This window comes from Emiliania huxleyi (genome assembly GCF_000372725.1).
Source record: "Emiliania huxleyi CCMP1516 unplaced genomic scaffold EMIHUscaffold_104, whole genome shotgun sequence".
Classification (NCBI taxonomy): Eukaryota; Haptophyta; order Isochrysidales; family Noelaerhabdaceae; genus Emiliania; species Emiliania huxleyi.
In genome coordinates this window covers 289,253-304,590 of record NW_005202176.1, presented here as the reverse complement: position 1 = coordinate 304,590, position 15,338 = coordinate 289,253, and the positions used below count along the sequence as shown (strand labels likewise).

Here is a 15,338-nt window from a genome sequence, read left to right as displayed (position 1 = left end):
AGCTGGCTAACTCCCGTGGCTATGCCGCAGGCGTGTGATATTGCGCACGCGCCTCGGCTGTCGTCCAGCCCTTTGAGTTTGGCACAAGCTCGGCGCCCACCCCGGAACCGGCAGCGGGCCCATCCCCAATCTCCTTGTAGCCTGCCATAGTTACACTGTCTGCTTTGTGCGGTGAACACGAGCTGGAGCACTACTGCAGTACTGCGTGCGTGCGTCCCCGACGGCCAGTGACGGCTTCGGCCTGTTACTGGGATCGCCATCTAAAATTTGATGACGGATGCAATAACAGATGCTAACAGGACGGACGGTTTGGGGGTCTTAGGTATATTGTTGGCAAATCAAGACACAGAGCCCACACAGAATCACAGCGGGAGGAAAGCGGCGAGTTTGGGGGTCAGCTTCAGAAGAATGTTGACTGTGTAGCTCTTACGAACGTACCTGACGGTGGACTGCTGACTGACAGGGTTTGCGATCTGAGACACAAAATCACAGAGGCTTCGCCGGATTCGAGTTTTGTGGTGGGAAGAAAGAAGAAACCATGCGATGCGCCGTTTCACTTGGCAGGATGGCCGACCTACAGCCACCCTTGGCCGAGTCAGCGCGTGTGTACCTCGAGCGCACGTTGCTGCTTCCTTCCCTTGAGTGTGGCGTGGAGGAGATGCTTCGGGTGACGCTGCGGTGTCTGCCCTTGCGCACACCCCCACCCCCTTCCAGGCCTCTCCCGCTCCCGCAGGCATGTACCAAAGCAACCGAGGAGGGAGAGCATCTCGAGCCATTGACCCTCCTGGCTCAGTGGCTTATGCGGTACGGCCGCTCACTGCCAGGCCGTGGCATGCCGCCCCCCCTTAAGCTGTCGTTGACAACTATAGGAACAACCCACGGCACAATGCACAAGCGCGGGATCGCCTGGCAGCGCACACGGTGGCCAAACAGTCCTCAGAGACCATGTTTCCCTCGACGCAAACGGCGGCTGGGGTCGAGCCGGTCACGCCTGCGGAGGAGAACGAGGCGGAGGAGAAAGAGGCTGTGGCCGAGAGCAAGGCAGAGGCAGAGGCGGAGGTGGAGGCGGAGGCGGAGGATGGGCGAGAAGGGCAGCTAGTAATGGCGAAGGACGAAGCGGCTGGTGCAGAGGAAGCGGAGGCGCCAGCCTCGGCAGAGCCAGGTGTGGAGGTGGCTGTAGAGGGGGCACAAGAGGCAACAGCAACGGTAACGGAGGCCGCAGACGGTGAAGAGCCTACTGTAGACGGGGATGAGGCGCAGCCGGTGGCGAAGGGGCCTCCGCCGGGGGCCGAGATGGAGAGTGGGGAGCCAGAGGCGCAGACAGCAGCAGAGCTGGAGGAGGCTGGGGTGGAAGATGAGGTTGGGGCAGCTGCGGAGCCCGTGGAACCGGAGGCGCAGCCCGAGTCCGCGGCGGAGGAGGAATGATGTGGTGGTGCACCCGTCGGAGTAGGACGCGCTCCAGGCCGCCATGTACGAGAAATATTATTTTCTTGAGATTTTTGACACGAACACAGAGGGACAGTGCGCACCCCGCCCCGCTCGCAGGGCGTGCAGCACGCAGCGGCCGATTGATTGATGGGAAGGCGAAACACAGTCCGACCAACGACTGGGACACCAACGCGGTATGGGTGGACGCAGGACGGGCGATGACGGTCACACAGGAGCGACACACAGAACCACAAGACAAGACACTCAGCCAAACTGACTGCCACACATCCTGAGCGAACTTCCCTAGTCACCCGCGGCCGGACTCCATCCGGCACGCGTCGCTGGGCGCTCAGAGCCGCGTCCCCTGCTCCCCACCCCGACGCCCAAGGCGCCCGAGCGAACGACAGGCAGCACGCGAAGACTGATTGCAATCCCGCCGACCGCCAGGCCGCGGGATGATGCGTGCGTGGTCTTGTAGTGGGTCTCGGAAGCTCTCCTCTCGGGCTAGGAGCCAGCCCCTCTCAGCGGCCATTCCTGAAAAAAAATAACAATCGTATCGGCGGCGGGCGCCACAGTTTGTCGCACAGTTTGGAGACACATGTCTCCAACGTGAACGTCCAACTCGAAGCCTTCTCGGCACCCCCCCCATGCGCATGCCCGTCTCGGGAACTGGCCCCCCACATGCGCATGGCTGTATCGAGTGTACGCTTCCGCCACCGCCGCCGGACCTTCGACGGCGCGACGGCCTTCACCGAGCCGCGCGTCCACGCAGGGCGTCGCACGACGCCCAGTGCGAGCTCGTGAGGCAGACAAGCTTCGCGCCATGTCAGCTGGGACGCAGCTTCGGGTGTGACGCTGCAAGCGACAGCATGTGGGTCGCAAACTGCCGAGGCAAATTTCGCTGTGCGTCGAATACGGTACACTGTGGCTACCCGCCAGGTCGTCCAGCATACAACTGCTCGTACAGTCTTGCCCACTTGCCGCCCACATACAAGGCGCACCGCACACGCATCGCCCACACGTGTGCGGTGCGCCTGCGCAACGACCTCTCGGCTGCCCAGGTTTGCCGCGTACGGCATGCTGACGGCGTGCCGCAGAACTACGGTTGCGTGCCTGGGCACGCCGACGTAATGTGGGTTAGTGCCGGCTGCCACGGCATATTTTCGTGTGGTGCCAACGCGACCCGGACTGTTTGTGGCCGTCCTACGCTAGGGACGACGAAGATCGCCTGTTCGTGCGACCCCAACTACCGATCCAACTATGCAACACGATGTATGCCGCGAAATGATGCATTCCCTGCTTCGGCGTGCCCATGTTCCGAGTCGGGGTGCTTCCAGCGACCGGCGGCCGACTGGGCTCCGCTCCAGTGCCGAGCGTCGTCGCTCTGCGGGCGAACCTTGGATTCAGCGATTATCGAGAGGCCCGCCAACGCGGACAGCGGTCGCGTGACAATCCTGACAGTGCTCAGCTACACGCCGAACCCAGACATGCCCGGCGATTTTAGGCGCTACCTGCACCAGTTCCGCTCGCTCGTGGACCTGCTCCACTCGCTCCTCCTCACGGCCACCACGCTGCCCGTGCACACGCTCGTCACCACGCGCTACGCGGAGTTTGAGGAGCGGCTTCAGGCGCTCAAAGCGCGGATGCTGCCCGTCGCGCCGCTGGCGCCGCCGGCCTGGGCGCGCAAGATATTCGCGGGCACCTTTGAAGCTACAGGTGGTCAGCCTCGTGCAGTTTGACAAGGTCATCTTCCTCGATAACGACTGCCAGGTGCTCCGGAATGCTCGTGCAGTTTGACAAGGTCATCTTCCTCGATAACGACTGCCAGGTGCTCCGGAATGTCGACCACCTTGCCTCTGTAGAGGCGCCCGCCGCCGTCTTCCACTCTCCGGACGCTCTGCAGCCGCAAGGCGGGATCAACAGCGGAATGATGGTTTTGCGGCCGTCGCGAGAGGCGGCGGCTGAGATGCTCGAGGCGATGCGCTCATTGCCGGCCGACGCCGCTGTCGATGGTAGCGATCAGGCGGTGTGGCACGCGTACTTCAAGCGACACCCGGTCTACGAGCTACCGCGCGGCTATAATTTCCGCACGAGCAGCAGTGGGATTCTCGACCGCGACCGATGCCTCGCCTACATCATACATCATGTAGACAAGAGCTCGAGACAAGGCACGCTGAAGCCCGAGATCATGAGGAGGGTCTACACGCGCACCGGCTGCTGGCCGCTCCTTATGTTCCCGGACGCGCTCCGGCTGAAGGTCAATGCCAACGCGACGGCGTGGAACGAGCGCTTCCGCCACGCGCCGCCGCTGGCCGCCGAGGAGGAGGGCAGCCCCGACGGCGAGAGAGCCACCATGCGATCCGTATGATGATTCCTGACAACCGCCTCAATCAACTTTCGTCATAGTTCCCGCTCTGAGAGGAGCTGCGGGTCAGTTCGACAGCTGGAGCTGTGCGGCGGCCTGCCTCCGGAGGTGCCTCTGAGGTGGACATTTTTGGTCACCGTGAGAGAACGCGTTCGAATTTTTACTCCGGAACTTCTCAACTCCACACGCGCACCGGCCATTTTTTACAATAGTGCCCGTGAAGCGAAGGCGCGAGTCGGAAGCGGAAGGCCGCGACCGTGATTTGCAAACTCTACTCGTACGTAGTTTCGGTTTATCGGGACGCGCCGGGATATCAAGTAAATGCGAGATACGCGTGTGAAAAACTCTAGGGATCCACTGGCTCGCGTTATATCCTGCCTCGCGACTTGGTCGCTCCGAGGCGCGCGGCTGATGGGCTTCACTGAACAGTTCGACGTGCTTCTCCTCACACGCAAGCGCGGCCGTGTCGTCCGACTCTTCCTCGCTGCGCTTCTCGCTCTTCTCGTCCTGGATGTCGTGGGCACGCTGTTGCTACGGCTGGCGCCGTCCATCATCATCAGGAGCAAGTCGCCGCCAGCCTGGTCGTGGGCTCAGCTTGGTGACTTTCGTGACGATACACTCGATCTCTTCCTCCTGCTCATCCTCCGTACGCTGCTGGTCGCCACTCTCGGCGTTGCCGCCGTTCGGTGCGGCACGCCAAACTTGACGGCGGCGCCAGCCGAGGTCGATGGCTTGGCGCCCCTGTTGCTGAACGGAAGCGGCGGCGGCAGCGTCTGCGAGGTGGTGCCACCCGAGAGCGGCGGCAACGGCGCTGCGCAGCCGACCCACGCGGTCAAGGCGGAGCACCTCCGCTCGCACGCGCTCAAAGAGGCGGCGGAGGTGCGGAAGGGCCTTTTGGTGGCGGCCATCTTCGGCGTCTCGACGGCGGCGCAGGTGTACGTCGGAGTCAAGTGCATCTCCTTCCGCGGGGAGTGGGAGAGGGACGCGCACGTGCTCACTGCGCAAGGCGTGCTCTTTGGCGTGGCGGTGCTGCTGATCAACGTCGAGTCGTGGCTGCTCAAGCGGCTCGTGCACGCCCCTCATCTCGGGTAGTCTCGGGTAGTCTCGGGGTAATCTCGCGCGCGCCCCTCACGGGCCCGAGGCCCCCCCCTCCTCCGCCAGGTACTGGAACATGATCAACTCGGCGTGGCAGGCGCCGGGCCGCTCAGACTCTCTCACGCCCACGAGCCCACCACGAGCCCACCACGCGCCCGCGACGCACACACACCCCGCAGGCGCTCAACGGGCTGCTCAACTCGTTCACGCGCGCCGCCGGCGCCGCCGAGCGCGTCCTCGCCCTCGTCGACCTTGAGCCCGACATCCCTCCGGCGCGCCTAGTACCATACCTCCAGGGTACCGAACCCAGCTTGGGTTCAGGTCCGTGGGTGGTGCGGTAGGCGGGCGGCAAGCGCGTCTCCTCGCTCCGCGACTGGACGATCGAGATCTCGGAGGTTGCCTTCCGCTACCAGATGCGGCCCGGCAACCCCGTGCTCGAGGGCGTCTCTTTCTCCGTCCCGGCCGGCTCGGTCTGCGCGCTGGTCGGCCGGAGCGGCGGCGGCAAGTCGACTCTTGTGCACCTGCTGCTTCGTTACTACGACCCGCTCTCTGGCGCCATCCGCCTCGGCGGCGCCGACTATCGCGACCTCGACCTGCCGTCGCTGCATGCGGCCACCGGCGTCGTCTCGCAGGACTCGCAGCTCTTCGACTCACTCGCTTGTACGATCAAACACAGTCTTTGACCGCCGCTCGTCTGGACGCACAGGACACCCAGCTCTTCAACTCGTCCATATCTCCCCATATCTCCCCATATCTCCCCATATCTCAGGACACCCAGCTCTTCAACTCGTCCATCGCGGAGAACATCGCCTACGGCGCGCCGCCACACACGGAGGAGGAGCTGCGCGAGGCCGCCATCGCCGCGCAGGCGCACGCCCCCCCCCCCCCCCCCGCGCCCCGGACCACGGAGTGATTGATACGTACCGCTGCGCATCCTCGTCATTCATTCTCGCCGCGCGGGCGGCGCATGGCTGTCTCGGCTTCTATCTCGGCTCCCTCTCGGCTGTATCTCGCCATCGCGCAGGGCTTCATCGGCTCGTTAGAGTGTCAATGGATCGCAGGCGCATGGCTTCATTGACTCGTTCGAGGACGGCTACCTGACCAAGGCCAGCCCTCCGCGCCTGCCCTCGCGCCACCTCTCTCTCTCACCTCTCTCTCCCACGCCTGCCTGCGCCGCCTCACCGCTCTCGTCTCGTGCCTCGCCCAGCTTGCGGACAGCGCCCATATCTCCCCATATCTCCCCATATCTCCCCATATCTCCCTGCAGGTTGGCGAGCGTGGACAGCGCCTCTCTGGAGGCCAGCGGCAGCGGCTCGCCATCGCCCGCTGCCTGCTGCGCAAGCCTCGGCTCCTCTTGCTCGACGAGGCCACTTCGGCGCTCGACGCCGAGTCGGAGTCGCTCGTCCAGCGCGCGCTCGACGACCTGATCTGGGGAAACGCCGACGGCGGAAAGACGGTCGTCCTCGTCGCGCACCGCCTCTCGACCGTCGTTAACGCCGCGCAGATCGTCGTGCTCGACCGCGGCGCCGTGGCCGAGGTCGGGCCGCACGCAGCCCTCCTCGAGAGAGACGGCATCTACGCCTCCCTCGTCGCGAAGCAGCTCCACGCGCAGGCGGCCGTCATCGACGGGTAGTGGGAAGTCCCCGTCTCTCGGTGTACGGTACGGTGAGAGTAAGGAAGACTGGAGAGCGAGAGGATGACGGTGAGTGAGTGATACAATAACAGTCGTAACACGGTTTTGTGTTTTCGTTACTTCGTAAAGGCCAAAATCCAAAAAGGCAAAATCCAAAAACGACACGCCCGGGCCGACCCCGAGGCTGCCCCCAGCCCCACAGTAAGAAAAGAGAGAGTGACTCACACACAGTGCAGACTGTGGCGCATCGCCATCCGGCGCTATCAGCACGCAGCAGTGAGAGCACAGACGAGAGAGACGTCCACCCCGGCACACACTGTCCTTCAGCCGCTCCTCAATCAATACACCCCCTCTGGGAGAATCCTACAGCCGCTGCATGAGCTCCGCCTTGCACTTCTCAAACTCGTCCTTTGTGATCGCGTCCGCGTCCAGCAGCCGCTTCAGTTTGGCGATCTTCTCGAGCCGGTCGATGAGCGGGTCATTCCCGAAAGAGAGAGAGCGGGTCCTGACCACGGGCGACGCTGGAGGCGACACTTGAGACGACAGTGGCGCGAGGCGGGAGTACGAACTGGCGCGTGGGTGCGGTCTTTCTGCCGAGCCTGGCGACTCTGGCGCCGGCCCGTCTTCCAGCCGCACGCCCTGGCGCGCCGCCCGACCCGTCCTCATGCGGCCGAAGAGGAAGCCGCCAAAGTAGCCGGCCGCGGCGAGCAGCGCTGCGCCGGCGAGCACGAGCAGCGCCGCAGCCGCGAAGGTAGGCCCGCGAGCTGGCCAGGGCGCCTCGCCGAGTGCGGCGAGGGCGACCGCGGAAACAGTAGCGCTGAGGTCGGGCGGCGGAGAGGCTGGTGGCGGCGGCGAGGGCGGCGGGGGCGAGGGCGGCGGCGGGGACGAGGGCGGCGGCGAGGGCGAGGGCGGCGGCGGCGAGGGCGGCGGCGGCGAGGGCGGCGGCGGCGAGGGCGGCGGCGAGGGCGGCGGGGGCGAGGGCGGCGGCGGCAAGGGCGGCGGGGGCGGTGGAGGCGGTGGAGGCGACGGCGGCGGCGGCAAGGGCGGCGGCGACGGCGGCGGCGACGGCGGCGGCGGCAGTATAGGTGGGCTCGGTGGACTCGGTGAGGGCGGCGGCGGCGGCGGCAGCGGTATGGTGCGTGTCTTCACGAAGGGGATGAAGTAGGGGACGGTCCTACAAGACGAACGGTACGGCTCACTCGACAATTATGGCGGGTGGATGACAGGAGAGGGGAGAGGGGGGGGAGGGGAGAGCAAGGAGTCGCTCTCGGCCGCGCGCGCAACTCACTCGCAGTAGAGGCTGTTCCATCGAGGGTCGCACATCGTGTCGTAGCCGACTGTGATCAGGTCGAGACCGGGCTGGTGAATCTCCTCGCACGCCGCCGTGAAGTTTGGGGCGACCCGACTCGAACAGCTCACGATGCTCTTGCGCTCGCGGTCAGTGATCCGAACGCCGCCCGAGATCTCGGTGACCTGAAGGGCGAAGGCGCTGCCGCCGCTGCAGTACTGATACGTGCAGAGCCCTTTCGGGGTCACGATGGAGGACGTCTGGCACGAGCAGCACGAGAGGACGCCGCAGCCCTGCACGAGCAGATTCGCGGCCGTGTTCTCGTAGCACGTTTTGCCGTCGCCTCCGCAGAACTGTCCGGGCCCGCAGCACGCGCCGCGAGCGGTGGCCACGAGAGCGAGGAGGGCCAGAAAGCGCGACACGAAGCGAGGCATCCGCGCGTTTTCAGAGCGCCACAGGTCGGTCACAGCCACAGGTTGGTTCCCAGTTATTGTACTCAGACGCCGCGGTGTACTTTCTTTTTTCTCTAGCTGACGCCGTTCAATTTATTTCTTTTGGGCACCAACCAAGGTAGGGATGGGTGCAGTTTCTTTTTCTCTTGCCGCGCCATTCCTAGTTCTCTACTGACCGGGCTGCCGGTGCGGGGAGAGGAGATGTCTCTCTGCGACTGTGCGTGGATCTATGGTCCACGCCGCTCGCGCGGTCTCTCTAACTCTTTACTCTCTCGAGTTCCGCGGAGTGTGTTCGCGTCGCGAGATCCAGGAGAGGGCAGAGCAGGGGCCTCGCGTGTGTGTGGGTGCGCCGCGCGCGCGCGGCCGACGCGATGAGAGATGTGCTTTCATGTCTCACTCGTGACAACTGACTAACTAGACCCACGCTCGCTTTGCGAGGCCATCCGCGGGCTGACGCGCACCCACCATCGCACGCCTTGACGCCATGGCCACGCACCACACTCTCCCGCACGCGCACTTGAGCCCGGCGAGACTCTATAGTCTCTTCTACCTCGAGGACTCCACTTTGCTACAGAGCTGTACGTCGCCCCCCGCCCCGTGCGGAGGGCGCCGGGACGGGCACCGCACGCGCCTCCCTTACCAGCCGGAGTCGCCGCCGAGCACGACGTCGCCGCCGAGCACGGCGGTCGAGTCGAGCGCCTGGTTGATAGAGTTGGGCACGACGCTGGCCGTCATGGGGAACTCGACGGGGGCGGTGTTGACGACGCGGACGACGTTGCCCGAGCCGGGCGTCTCGAGGATGCAGAAGAAGGGCCGGTCGAGGCCATCCTCCGTGTACAGCTCGATCACCTGCTTGTTGTTGTTGGGGCCCTGGAGCAGCTCGATCCGCGCGTTGAGCGGCCGTCCGTCCGTCTTGAGCAGGACCTGGACGCTGTCGACCGAGGGGTCGAAGGGATAGGTGCGGAGGGCGCCGCCCTGGATGGTCATGCGCGTGTCGAGGCATTCGGCCGACGGGACGTCCACATTCTCGGCGACCACGTTGGCGGCGAGGGGGAACTCGATCTGGCCGATGTTGCGGATGGCGATCGTGTTGGGGCCGCGGGGCGTCTCGACGACGGCGCTGAAGGGGCGGAGCTGGCCGTTCTCGACGTAGACGCGCATCTTGCACGGGGTGTTGTCGGGGCCCTGCCACAGCTCGATGTCCGCGTCGAGCGGCCGGCCCTCGGTGCTGAGGACCACTTGGACCTGCTCGACCGACGGCGAGCGGTACGACCAGGTGCGCAGCGAGCCGCCCTGGACGAGGATCGAGGAGTCGAGGGGGCCGCCGGCGTTCTGCATCGAGGAGGTCATGGGCTGCTCGAGACCTGGGAACAGCGTCCGGGCTTAGATATGCAGGCCGGCGCGCGGCAGATGGGCGCATTGCGGGCGCGTGCGCCTTGGCTGCCCATGGCCTGCTGCGGGGGCATGACGCCGAAGGCCTGCATGCTGACGGCGGCGCGCGACGCCGGCGCCGACATCGGCGCGTGGAAGCCGAGCGCGAGCGGGCCGAGGGAGAGCGCAAAGGACATGCTCTCTTGGTCGCGTGGTCTGACGCCTTCTGGAAGCAACTCCAAGCTTCGATGGAGCGGGAAACGTGGCAACGCTGAAAGAAAGGGTGCTCGGGGAGGGTACCCTGGGTGGCCGGGGCCTCTACTCGCCAGGTGGCAACGGGCCCTGAGAGAAGAGAGAAAGAATTTTACGCGAGAGAGAAAGAAAACGGACAAGCGAAATGGCCGGCACCGCCACGCAGCTCCTTTATTTTTTCTTTGCGTGATGTATAACTAGGCTCTAGGGGGTTGTAGACGCTCTGAGGCCTCAGAACCCCTCTGAGGATGGGTCGGACCCCTGGCTTGCTTGGCGGCACAGAGGGTTTGACTCTGACTCTGTGCCGCCTCTGTGGCCTCTCTTGGCTGATTTTGGCCTCAGAGGGTCCCCGGCCGAGGGTCTGTCTTGGCGCGGCACAGAGGGCGTTGACCTCAGAGGGTAGCCCCCTCTCGGCAGACAGAGGCGAGAGCCCCGGGCGGAGGCCGGAGCGCCTAGCCCTCCACGAACGGCGCTGACCAGGGAGGGCGGGGAGGGGGCGGAAGCAGCGAGCATTGACTAAGGCGCTATTCTATACGCTTCGAGCGCCCGGCACCACACACGCTGGGAGGTTGTCAGTCCCGCTATGGATATGTAAGAGCCACTAATGCAATTGTTGGCCACCTTATGCACATCCATGCCCACGGTCCGTAGGACGTCGCTGATACCATGAGCTGTCGTGTATTTTGGTGCCGTGTCAAGCCGGGTGGCGGCTCAGTGATGCGTCACGCATACGCCTCGCTTTACGCGTGCAGACAGAAAGCGCGATCGGTGATTTCAAATGTGCTGCGTATTATGCGCACGCCTTCTGCACCGATCGTTACCACCGACCTTCTGGCCGCTACGCACCACGCACCACGCATCCGTATTATGTAAGCTTTGCCAGAGAGGCTCTCTCGGGGCGCTACGCACGGTGTATTACGCACACGTCTTACGCAGTGGGATCGTAAATCGGGGCTGGGTGGGCCTATGACCGACGCATTACGCACATGCACTACGCTCTCGACCGTGAACGGCGGCGGAGTGGGGACCCGATCTCGCGGAGATAGAGAGCTTTGAAGGTGGCATGTCAGCGCTCGCGTCCCACTCAGCCGCGCGCGCGCCGGACGCGCCGAACGCGCCCGCCATGAGCGTGGAGAAGACGGCCCCGGGCGGCCAGCGATGGCAGCACCTCTCCGGCGCGATTCGAGGCCCGCAAACGATGAGCGTCTCCAAGAACTACATCTGCAATTATTCGGAGCACATCCCGCCTGGCGGGGACGCCTCGTCCGCCCGCGGGATCGCCGCCGCGGCGGATGCCGCCCCCGCCGTGACGATGGACGTGAACGCGTACGGGGCGGGCGCCGCGGACTTCGCGCCGGGCGCGCTCGCCGTCTTCCGCGACGTCAAGGGCGACGCCGCCTCGGCGCCGCCGGCGACGGTCCTCGTCTTCCTGACGACCGCGTGCGCGAAGTGCCACCTCGTCTACCTCCAGTCCTGCTGGCCGCGCGCGCTCGGCGCCACGCGGCTCCTCGCCGCGGCGGACGTCCTCCTCTACGTGGGCTGCCTCGCGTCCGACCGGACCAGGTTCAAGGCTCCCGGCGACGGCGAAACGCAGATCGCCGAACCCCGCGCGTCCCCGTGGGTCGACGCGTTGCGGCGCCTGCCGAACCGGAACGTGAGCCTCGCGTGGACGCGGTGGAACCCGGGCCACCAGGCGGGCGCGATCGCGCCCCTGCTGGTCGCGGCGCGCGAGGCGTGGCTGGGCGGCTACGAGTGGGTCGTACGGGCGAACCCCGACGTGTTATTCCTGGACCCCGCCCCGCTCGCGGCGCGCATGGCCGACGCCCGCTCGAGCCTCGTCGCGTGGGTGTGCAGGCTCCCCAATTCGTACCCTAAGTGGTCGTCGATCCCGACGGAGTACTTCTTGAACACGGACGTGCTCGCCGCGCGGGTCGACGCGATCAACCACAGCGGCTGGCGGGGCGGCCGCTCGTCCAGGCCGGAATTCGTCCGGGACATCGCCGAGGCGCGGACCACGCTCGCCCTGGACGCCGCGACCCGGAGCGGCGGTGCGACGCTCTGGGCGGCCGGATCTCAACCAAACCTCTGCCGAGCCCAATCCCACGGCGTCTTCCACAGCCACCAGGCGTGCCGACGGAGTGTGCAGCCATCAGATCCGTCGGCGACCGCGAGAGCGATCGAGGCGGCCGCGGCGTGCTACGCGGCGCGCTACGAGGACGCCCGCGCGCTCGCGTGCGGCGCAAGCGGCTGCGACGGGAAGGCCGCCGCGCTCCATCGCCACTACCGGAGCCGCGGGCAAAGCGAGGGTCGCTTCTTCGGGTGCGGCCAAACACCGGTCGAGGCCCTCGCGATCCTGCACGAGGAAATGCGCGACGCGGCCGCGGCGTGCTACGCCGCGCGCTACGCGGACGTCCGCGCTCTTTTGTGCGGGTCCGGCGACTGCGACGGAAAGAGCGACGCACTCCATCGTCATTACCTGGACAGCGGGCGGAGAGAGAACCGCTCCTACGGCTGCTCCGAAGCTCCGGTCGAGCAGGAGGCCCGCCGGAAACGCCAACGGGAGGCCGCGACGTGCTACGCTGCACGCAACGCGGATCTCCGTGCGAAATTTTGCCCGGGCGGAATCTGCCAGGTCGTCGCTCTCAGAAGACACTACCTGCGCTTTGGAGTGCGAGAGGGCCGCGGCCACTACGGGTGCACTCCGCTAGAAGGGGGGCTATAGTGCTCCACGCACCGTCGGGTGCGTGGGCGGTACGGTCATGGAGAGGCACGCCCCTCGCTGGGCGTCACACTAGGCACTGGTTGGGTAGTAGTCTAAGTTCTGAGCCTCGAGGCTGAGCGGGTCTAAGTGTGACTAGTCACGCTGGGGTGCTTACGCGGTCTAAGATCAGCGAGAGCCTCTTACATCGGCTAAGTCGGCCGTGGCACAGCCTGGGGCCAAGAGGCTCCCACCGTGATCAACGATACGGCGCTAGCCCCCAAATTTTCTTCGCCTGCGGCGGGCGCCTTCTAATCCGGATCGATCCTCCTCATGCCTCAGCAATCGCCGCCTCAGCATCCTCCTCTTCCGATTCTCGTTGCTCTTCTTGAGCGCAATCTCTAGCCAAACATTTCTCACATAAATAGCCTCAAGCTCAAACAAACGCATGTCAGAGAAGCCTGTGTATGCTGGTCCTCTTTGAACGATCCGCGCGTGAGGTAGATCTAGCATAGGGCCTTGTTGGCAGCAGCCAGCTTGTTGCGCTGCTTCGCGTTGCGATGAGCTGATTGGGATCGCACAAGTGCATGCCAAGCACCGCCACGATCTTGAAGCAGAACACATCGCAACCGCATCGTCCGCACTGCCATCGGCATGCCGCGCCCGCCGCTTCGCCGCAGCCGCCTTAAGGCACGCATAGCGGCAGCACATGGTACGGTGCGCGTACTTGAGCAGGAGTTGCGCGCCGCAAGTAGCGCACTGGCCCTGGGACAAGGCGATATGGCGTCGTGCGCGGCATACGTTGGTCGGGACGCGTCCAGGTATTTTTCGGGTAAACCTGGACTTTTGCAGGTATACCCGGGTTTTACCCGGATTTGGCCTTGTGCCGTCTAAGTTCATGGCCCCCGACCATACAGCGTCTAAGTCCGAGCCCGGCTCCGTGCGGGGGCTAAGTTGAGCGCTTGCTCGCTGCAGAGGCTAAGTGTAGAGCGACCCTCTAGCCCTACTACCCAACCATTCACTAGGCTATCCGCGGAGATTTCACGACTGATGCAAGAAGAAGCATTGGATCACGAAAGATGATATAACGTGAGAAGTAATATCTGAAAAGCTTACGGAAATACACCCTGAGAAAAGAGAGAAAGAAAACGGACAACCGAGAAGGACGGCACCGCCACGCAGCTCCTTTATTTTTTCTTTGCGTGATGTATAACTAGGGGGTTGTAGACGCTCTGAGGCCTCAGACCCCCCTCTGAGGATGGGTCGGACCCCTGGCTTGCTTGGCGGCACAGAGGGTTTGACTCTGACTCTGTGCCGCCTCTGTGGCCTCTCTTGGCTGATTTTGGCCTCAGAGGGTCCCCAACGACAGAGGCGAAACGACACTCGGCCCGCCGACACAATTCGACCACTGGACACTAGATATCTAAATGCGGCGCAGGCCAATCTCAAGTTCCCTTCTCGATTCTTCGCGGGTTTTGGTGCAGTCACCCTCCCCCGCGACATCCAGCCCGAAAAGTGCGTTTCTTTTTTCGCGTTTCCGCGCGTGCAGGCCCCCGACTGTACTGAGCGCACCCCCTACCGCCCCCTGCCAGGCCCAAGCACGCCGCAGGCTCCGGTGAGGCCGCCTGGGGAGCGCAGGAGGTCTCCCCGCCGCCGCGACCAGCCACCCGGCTCGACGAGATCGACGAAGAGGACGAAGACGAGGACGAAGAGACGAGGAGAGGACTACTCGAACTTGGACGAGGACTCAGGCGAGGCGCAGGACTCGGAGACCGGGCAGGGAAGCGAGGACCATGACTAGGTGACACGAGGAGTAGATGTGACATAGGTAGACCGCATTCGCGCTGTCTGCTCACTTCTGCCGCCCGACCCTTTCGCCCGCCCACCACTTGCGAGCACAAATCTCACACTTCCACTGCCCTCGCCACAGGCGGCGACGGACGGACATCCAAGGCTCGAACGGCGGCAGCGGCTCAACGGCTGCCGGCGGCCGTCGTGCGTTTGCTTTCGCCATACGCGGCCCCCGGCGTCTGCTCTGGTTTGCCGGGGCGGGGGGGATGACTCTCATTTGCGGACTGTTGGGCTTCTCTGTGTTGAACTGGCGCTTGCCGCGAACCCCACCAGTCTGGCCGAGCGGCACGCTGCCGCTGGGGGCGTGAGGAGGCCGTGGGGGACGGCGGCGGACCCCATTCTTCGATGTAGAATGGGCCCTCACCGCGGCCCGTCTGCTGCTGAAAATGTGGCATGTTGGGGGCTCTCCTGTGTGACTCCTCTGGCTCGCCGCGTTAAAGTGGCGCCTGTGTGTGACCAGCCTCAACCCCGGCAAGCGCCCCCCGGCCGCTGGGGCTGCGAGGCGGCCGGGTGAGCGCGCGCGAGACGCCATTCTACATTATAGGATGCCATTCTATAATATAGAACGGCCAGGTAGGGCTGAGACCGATTTCTGTCTTTTTGGATTTTGGTTCGAACACTGTGTCTGTGTGCAACCCGCTGTCACTTGTAGTGAGCGTCGGGCTGGTGGTTCGACACCGAGTTTGGAAGATCTGTTTCTCTAATCCAGTGAAGAAAAGCGGAGAAAAAAAGAGAAACCTCCGCGTATGTCGTTCGCAACACCGATCGTCGGCGTGGCTCGCTGCTTCGCATGCGGCTGGCTCGCGGGCTGCGCCCTCCGTGCGGTGCGGCGCCCTGCGTTGAGTTTTGGCCTCACGGGAGACGCCCGACCGGCTGGCCTCGGCGCCGCGCTCGCCACGCTCTGT

The 15,338-nt window shown here is 64.7% G+C and overlaps 4 protein-coding genes across 4 annotated transcripts; 3 read left to right on the top strand and 1 right to left on the bottom strand.

Annotated features, from left to right (window-relative positions):
• Positions 1 to 2,702: 2,702 nt before the first annotated feature.
• EMIHUDRAFT_108490 (hypothetical protein) lies at positions 2,703 to 3,796 on the top strand (the record flags this gene model as incomplete). The annotated part of the gene is made up of 3 exons (XM_005792929.1): positions 2,703 to 3,080; positions 3,145 to 3,198; positions 3,230 to 3,796. The coding sequence occupies 3 exons, from the start codon at positions 2,703 to 2,705 to the stop codon at positions 3,794 to 3,796; spliced, it is 999 nt and encodes a 332-aa protein (XP_005792986.1).
• A 408-nt stretch (positions 3,797 to 4,204) lies between these two features.
• On the top strand, positions 4,205 to 6,521 carry EMIHUDRAFT_222666 (putative ABC transporter; the record flags this gene model as incomplete). The annotated part of the gene is made up of 3 exons (XM_005792928.1): positions 4,205 to 4,861; positions 5,230 to 5,548; positions 6,187 to 6,521. 3 exons carry the CDS (start codon positions 4,205 to 4,207, stop codon positions 6,519 to 6,521), a joined length of 1,311 nt encoding a protein of 436 aa, XP_005792985.1.
• Positions 6,522 to 6,884: 363 nt separating this feature from the next.
• Positions 6,885 to 8,243, bottom strand: EMIHUDRAFT_222665 (hypothetical protein; the record flags this gene model as incomplete). The annotated part of the gene is made up of 3 exons (XM_005792927.1): positions 6,885 to 7,026; positions 7,129 to 7,338; positions 7,810 to 8,243. 3 exons carry the CDS (start codon positions 8,241 to 8,243, stop codon positions 6,885 to 6,887), a joined length of 786 nt encoding a protein of 261 aa, XP_005792984.1.
• Positions 8,244 to 10,947: 2,704 nt separating this feature from the next.
• On the top strand, positions 10,948 to 14,383 carry EMIHUDRAFT_222663 (hypothetical protein; the record flags this gene model as incomplete). Its single annotated transcript, XM_005792926.1, has 4 exons — positions 10,948 to 12,578; positions 14,002 to 14,097; positions 14,175 to 14,223; positions 14,327 to 14,383. The coding sequence occupies 4 exons, from the start codon at positions 10,948 to 10,950 to the stop codon at positions 14,381 to 14,383; spliced, it is 1,833 nt and encodes a 610-aa protein (XP_005792983.1).
• Positions 14,384 to 15,338: the final 955 nt, after the last annotated feature.